The sequence below is a fragment of the Tupaia chinensis genome, unplaced genomic scaffold (assembly GCF_000334495.1).
Source record: "Tupaia chinensis unplaced genomic scaffold, TupChi_1.0 Scaffold000361_1, whole genome shotgun sequence".
Classification (NCBI taxonomy): Eukaryota; Metazoa; Chordata; class Mammalia; order Scandentia; family Tupaiidae; genus Tupaia; species Tupaia belangeri.
Genome location: NW_006159857.1, coordinates 63,468 through 70,288, shown reverse-complemented (window position 1 = coordinate 70,288; position 6,821 = coordinate 63,468). Strand labels below are relative to the sequence as shown.

At 38.0% G+C, this 6,821-nt stretch overlaps 1 protein-coding gene across 5 annotated transcripts in view; it reads left to right on the top strand.

The window, feature by feature from the left end:
• The window catches only part of SF3B1 (splicing factor 3b subunit 1), a 52,145-nt gene that overhangs the window by 19,455 nt on the left and 25,869 nt on the right, over positions 1 to 6,821 (top strand). For 2 of the 5 annotated variants that reach the window (XM_006152968.3, XM_006152970.3), the window contains exons 3-6: positions 433 to 537; positions 949 to 1,063; positions 2,896 to 2,975; positions 4,699 to 4,869. In XM_006152968.3, the coding sequence (XP_006153030.1) occupies positions 433 to 537; positions 949 to 1,063; positions 2,896 to 2,975; positions 4,699 to 4,869 (471 nt within the window). Of the gene's footprint in view, positions 1 to 432; positions 538 to 948; positions 1,064 to 1,287; positions 2,976 to 4,698; positions 4,870 to 6,821 lie in introns of those variants that run through there. The other 3 variants (XM_006152971.3, XM_027773607.1, XM_027773606.1) reach the window with 3 other exon arrangements.

Here is a 6,821-nt window from a genome sequence, read left to right as displayed (position 1 = left end):
GGCGCGTGCGCTCGCCAGACAGACAGAGAGAGACATAGAGACAGAAAGCGAGAAATAACCCCCCGGGGGGATGGTCACGCCGCAATCCCTTCTCCTCCATTCTCCTCTCGGGATCTTGGGCACGCATGCACACGTGCCCGGTATGAGTTTTAGGCCACCGGGTCCGGGACACGAACCGTGGTCAACTACGTGGGAGTCCAGCGACATAGCCATTATGCTAACTGCTGGTTCCCTTTACTCTGTTTTAAGAGTAAAGAAAATTAAATGTGATTTAATAGCTTTTTGACATGAAAATAAAACCTAATAGTATTAACAGATTTTATGAAGAAGGGCCTATATATTACACTGTCAGCAAATCTTTTGATTTCATGTTGAATCTTTCTATATTCTGTCTATTTTTAACTTTCTGACTTTTTTGGGATTTCATTGCAGGATGACGATGACTACTCATCATCGACAAGTTTGCTTGGTCAGAAAAAGCCAGGATATCATGCCCCTGTGGCATTGCTTAATGATATACCACAATCAACAGAACAGGTGCCTTTTTGTTTTTTTAAGAACTATAATTTATTCAGCTAAAGGAAAGGAAATGAATTAGTTCCATAGAAATCCATACATTTTTAGGATTAGTAAGAAAGTTTTGAGGAGAGTTGATTTGGGAGAGTTAAAAGTAATGGTTAGTTGATTTTTGTAAAGATGATTGTCTTACAAAGTGTTGAACTATGTAAGTGTGGACATGGATAAATGTGGGCAATATCTGTGTCCACATTTTCATATGCTTTACTTTTTATATTAACATTTATCAATGAAATAGTTTAGAATATTTTGTTTATTGGTAGGCATGTATTAAACATTTATTTATATTTTGTACTGTTCTTATTTTTGTTCATAAAATTCTGGTTTGTTATTTCATAAGTTGGGTATTAAATGGGGCATTCATTTTTGCAGTATGATCCATTTGCTGAGCACCGACCCCCAAAGATTGCAGATCGGGAGGATGAATACAAAAAACACAGGCGGACCATGATAATTTCCCCAGAGCGTCTTGATCCTTTCGCAGATGGTAATTCTTTCCCATTTTTCTATAACTACTCAAATTTATTTGTATTAAGTTGTCTTTTAGCCCTTTGATTTTTTTTGGCATGCTTATGAGTTTGCTTTTCTTTTTAAAATCCCCCTTATTATAGATTTGTATAGATTTCGTTGAAGTCACAGATGCCATATTCTTCATCTTTATAATGCAAGTTTTCTTTCCAGGTAGAAGGACAAGAAAATAATGAGCCAATGCCATAGAAACGCAAAGGGTTAAAGGTTTTTCTTTTACTTTTGTTTTGGGTACGCTTTCTATACTTTGAACAAATGTGTTTTTCTGCTCAAAATACTTTCAAATTATTGAAAGTTTTCATTCCAAATTATAGATTTTTAGGATTGTTACTTCTGAGAAACTATTTCTCACACTAGAATTCCCCCCATATTGCTCTAAATATAGCTTAGTAAATGCACCTACTTTGCTCTAAGCATACTTAAAGTTAAAACAAAAGTATATATACAAAGACTTTGATATTTTTAATAGTTGAAGTCTGTTTTGCTAATTTTAGTGTGCAAGTCAGCACAAGGGGCATAGTGAGCCTGATGGAAGCTTTCCTCAGGTGAGTGAGATTCACAGTCAAAATTAGGTGCCTGTTTCTTAAAATAAGATTCTGCTGCAGGTTTACAAATTAGACTTTCAGCCTGCATGATTAGTAGGGATATTCTTTTTTTTTACTTGCATAATTGTAATTGATTTAAACATGTATGTCAGAATTCACAGGCCCATACTAACTGTCCTTAATTTCTTTCCTACAGCAGTACTGCTATATGCCAGTCCTGTCTGCATTCTTAAGGGTGCAGTTCAACACATCCTCTCTAGATTATGGTGAAAAAGTATACCAAAGGAAGTCTTATCAGAGCTAGTGTCAGAAAGAATGACACTACCAATTGGGCATGATCTTCAGCATAGGAAATGTCTTAGAATTTTATTATTTTTTTTCTAAATTGTGATGCTATACTACTTGTATAGCTGAGTATCACATTTCTAAAGCATTGTGTGCCTCTGTGAGTCTTATTATACTGTTTGGGCTTCTTTAAGATATTTCAAAGTTTGAAAATCAAATACTGAAGCTTTAACCGAGAGACTAACACATCTCTTTGTACACCACTTTTCTTCTGTGTGCATCATAATAACTGGTAGAAGTAATGTATTTCAAGTAATATGTTTCCAGTTGTAATTTATACTTGGTAAGAAGTAAACATATGTTTCTGGGTCAACAAAACTTAAAGCCTGAAGCCCTTTTTTGTAATGTGACATCAGAATATGATTATAGGTGTATTTTTTAAAAATCAGATTTTCTAAACTACAACTGCTTTAGAACACTTGTATGAAGAACTTACCTAGTCAGTTATTTGTAGTCAGGATTTTAACAGCTTGCAACAGGTAATGTTTTGAATATAAATATCTTTCCAAAGTGTTACTAATGGTAAAGAGATAATTTTCTAGGCTTCTATTCTGCTGCTTGAAGTCAGAACTGCTGATGGAGACAAAGGCACGAAAGTGTACGTATTCCGGATTAGCAACCCAGGAACCCATCACTTCTGAAGACTCTAAACTGTGTTGTGATTTTGTTTTTATATGCATTAAAATACTTGTTTTAAACTGCTGTAGATATGTTTGTGTTCAAACAGGTTAAATTGATCAGCAAACTCAATAAAAAGTAAGATGTATAATTATTAAAAGTTTTCCATCAAAAAATTAATTAAATGATTATGGAATAACATAATATTAGAGCAGGGCAGATAAATCAATTGAATTATTCTTTATTTATTGTACTCTTGTCCTGTTGCTGTTCTTTTCTGCAGGAGGGAAGACCCCTGATCCTAAAATGAATGCTAGGACTTACATGGATGTGATGCGAGAACAGCATTTGACTAAAGAAGAAGTATGTGAATTTGCCTCTTACATTAATGGGTATGAAAGAATGTACAGAAAGTTGAGGTTAAGGAAGCATTGTGGGTTTTTTTTGTTGTTTTTTGTTTTTTTTTAAGAATTATTTATGTAATTTTGTTTTATTATAATTTCTCAATTTGACCAGAGAGAAAGAGAGAGAAAAAGAAGCTTCCAGGTCAAGGACTCAAACCATGGTCAGCCATGTGCCTTAACCTCCATGCTACCTGCTGGCCTTGTTGTATTCCTTTTTTGTTATTTGCTATACAAGGACTAATTTTAATAGGATCAATACAAATTAAATTTTAAAAAAATCTCAAAATTCTACAGCATTCCAAATGAAACTTTGTATTTCTATATCCTTTTGTAGTCCCAGGCCCCTTGGCTGTATAGGTATCAATGTATCTTTGGAAAAGGTTGGTAGTATGTGTCTGAAGCCAGTGTATTAAGGAAGTGTCAAATGTTAACTTATTCTGTGGAGAATCTTAGTCCTCCTATAAGATATGGATATGGATGGAGAATTATAATTCCTCTAGGTTTGTAGGGGAATTTTGTTTTAATAGCCTCTGTATTTTTATTATGGATATATAGTAGATTCATTTGTCTTCTGAATTAAATGAGGGTAGTGGAACCAACCCCCATTTTAAAGTCACAGGGGGAATTAAGTGTACATTTGTTAATGATTAAATTATACATATTTATGTAGTTATAAATTTAAAATTTTTACTGCCCCCCCCCCTTTTTTTTTTCTTCTATTGGGCACATACATTAGCCAGAGAAAGAAAAAAAGAGAAAGTAAGAAGGAAGGAAAGGAAAGAGAAAGAAAGAGAATGTATCCCCTCGGGAGGGATGACCACACCATACTCTTCATTCTCCTCTTGGGATTTTGGGTGTGCATGCACATGCACCTGACTTGTTTTTCTTTTTCTTTTCTTTTCTTTTTTTTTTTTTTTAAGAGATTTTAACTTAAGGTGTGTGCACTTGCTGGGGAGAGACAGAGATAGAGGGAAAGTGAGAAAGCCACAATCCCTTTACCTCCATTCTCTTCCTGGGATCTTGGACATGCACACATATGTGCTCGGAGTGAGTTTAAAGCCATTGGGTCTGGGTCTTGAAACACAGTTGGCCATGTGGGAGTCTAGTGACATAATTGCTATGCTTGCTATCTGCTGGCTCCTGGCCTGTTTCCCAATCTGCTAGGTCCAAGATTTGAACCACATGTTAACCTTGTGGGATCCATCTACCTTAACTTTCACCATTCCCCTGGCTGTCCCTATTTTCATTTTTTATTATTTTTCTATCTTGCTTTACATAGCCTTAATTACTATTTATGTGAGTCTTAAAACCTAGTTTTCATTGGGAGAATTCTGTTTCTTCACTGTTGACCGAATCTTTTCTGCAGGGGGAAGGCTATGTAAAGTAGGATGTTCTATGATGTAAATTCTGTATTTGCTTGTCTGTTTAGAAAGAAAGATGTTGTGTAAAATTGGAACTACAGAAGAGAAAAAGGAATGGGACCACCAGTAGCATAGCGAGTGAACAAGTGTATTAAGTCATCGAGAAAGTCATGATTGTATTTTTCTGTTTTTCTATGCAAAAATGCATCAAGAGCACCTGATAAAATAGATTGTTAAATAGAAATGACTGTAGTAGTAACATAAAGATATATTGAAACATTTAAAAAATGAATATTCACTGCTTTTTCAAATATTTTTCAGCGAGAAATTAGGCAACAACTAGCAGAAAAAGCTAAAGCTGGAGAACTAAAAGTCGTCAATGGAGCAGCAGCATCCCAGCCCCCATCAAAACGGAAACGGCGTTGGGATCAAACAGCCGATCAGACTCCTGGTGCCACTCCCAAAAAGCTATCAAGCTGGGATCAGGCAGAGGTAATTTCTTTTTTTTTAAAAAATGTATTCATTTTCCTTTACTATTTTAAACATATTCTCCGTTTTGCTAGTGTTCTTGGGCTGCCATAACACAGTAACACAGATTTGGTCCTAAAGAGCAGGGATTTATTTTCTCACAGTTTGGAGGCTCAGAGTCCAAGGTCGAAGTGCCAGCAATAGTGTTGGGTGAGGGCTGTCTTTGTGGCTTGTAGAAAACTGCTTTCTCATTGTGTTCTCACATGGCCTTTTGTCTTTGTCAGTGAATACTGTTGTCTCTTTTCTTCCAATAAGGACACTGGTCCTGTCAGAAAAAGGCCCCACTTTTATGAGCTTGTTTTACCTAATTACCTCCCTAAAAGCTTAATCTCTAAATACAGTCACACTGGGGATTAGGACTTCAGTATAGGAATTTGGGGGTAGGGACACAGTTGATATCAGGAAGTAAAAGGTATGGTTTTTTGAATATTAAATATGGACTTACAAGTATGTTACAGTGTGCAGAGTGAGTATAATAATAGTGGTCTTCCCCTTTTTTTTCTTTTTCTGAGAGTTTTTCTTTTTAAACTTTATTTTTTAATTTGATCAGAGAGGGACAGAGTGAGAATGAGACACAGAGAGAAAGTGAGAAAGCAAGCTGCTAGGTCTGGGACTTGAGCCACACTTGGCCAGGTGGGAGTCCAGCATCCTTAACCACACCACACCACCTGCCAGCCCCAGAGAGATTTTTGCCATAGGGTGCATGTCCTTGCTGGAGAGACAGACAGAAAGCAAGAAATCACCCCCTGGGGGAATGACCTTGCTGTAGTCCCTTCTCTTCCATTCTCCTCTCAGGATTTTGGGTGCACACACACCTGCACCAGCATGAGTTTTAAGCCATTGGGTCCAGGACTTGAATTGTGGTTGACTACGTGGGAGTCCAGTGACATAACCATTACATCATCTGCTGGTCCCTATTTAAAAAATTCTTTTTTCAATTATAGGATGTGTTTACTTGCTAGAGAGAAAGTGAGAGATCACCTTCCCAGGGGGCGGGGGGTCAGAGGATGACCACTCTTCAGTCCCTTCTCTTCCACTCTCTTTTTAGGATTTGTGCATGTACATACCCAGCATGATTTTTAAGCCAGTGGATCCAAGACTCAAACCATAGCCAAACATGTTAGAGTCCAGCACCTTAACCACCTTGCCATCTGCCAGGCTCTAGTCTTCCTTATTTTCTAGATAGGTAATTTAAGCCCCTGATCACAGGTGGCAAATAGATATTACTACTGAAGTTATTCTTAGAGGACTGTTTTTCTTAATTTTTTTTTTCTTTTGACAAAATGTATGTAACATAAAATCTGTTTCAGCTGCTTTTTTTTGGGTGGTGGGGTGGGGGGGAGTCAGAGGGCACTAACCAGAGACATGAGAGGAGGACAGAAGCGAGAAAATAACCTCCCATGAGGCATGGTGACACTGCAGTCCCTTCTCCATCTCCCTTTCCTTTGGGGATTTTGGGCATGCATACACATGCAACATGGTGGGGTTTTTTTTTTTTTTTGAGAGGTTTTTTCGCTATAAGGGCGCGTGCACTTGCCAGACAGACAGCGAGAGACATAGAAACAGAAAGCAAGAAATCACCCCCAGGGGGGATGGTCACACCGCAATCCCTTCTCCTCCATTCTCCTCCCGGGATCTTGGGCACGCATGCACACACGCCTGGTGTGAGTTTTTGTTTTTGTTTTGTTTTGTTTTTGGAGAGGTTTTTGCTATAGGGCGCGTGCGCTCTCCAGCCAGACATAGAGAGACATAGAGACAGAAAGCAGAAAATCACCCCCTAGGGGGGATGGCCAAGCCGCAATCCTTTCTCCTCCATTCTCCTCTCGGGATCTTGGGCACGCATGCACACGCGCCTGGTGTGAGTTTTAGGCCACCGGGTCTGGGACGCGAACTGCGGTCGACTACGTGGGAGTCCA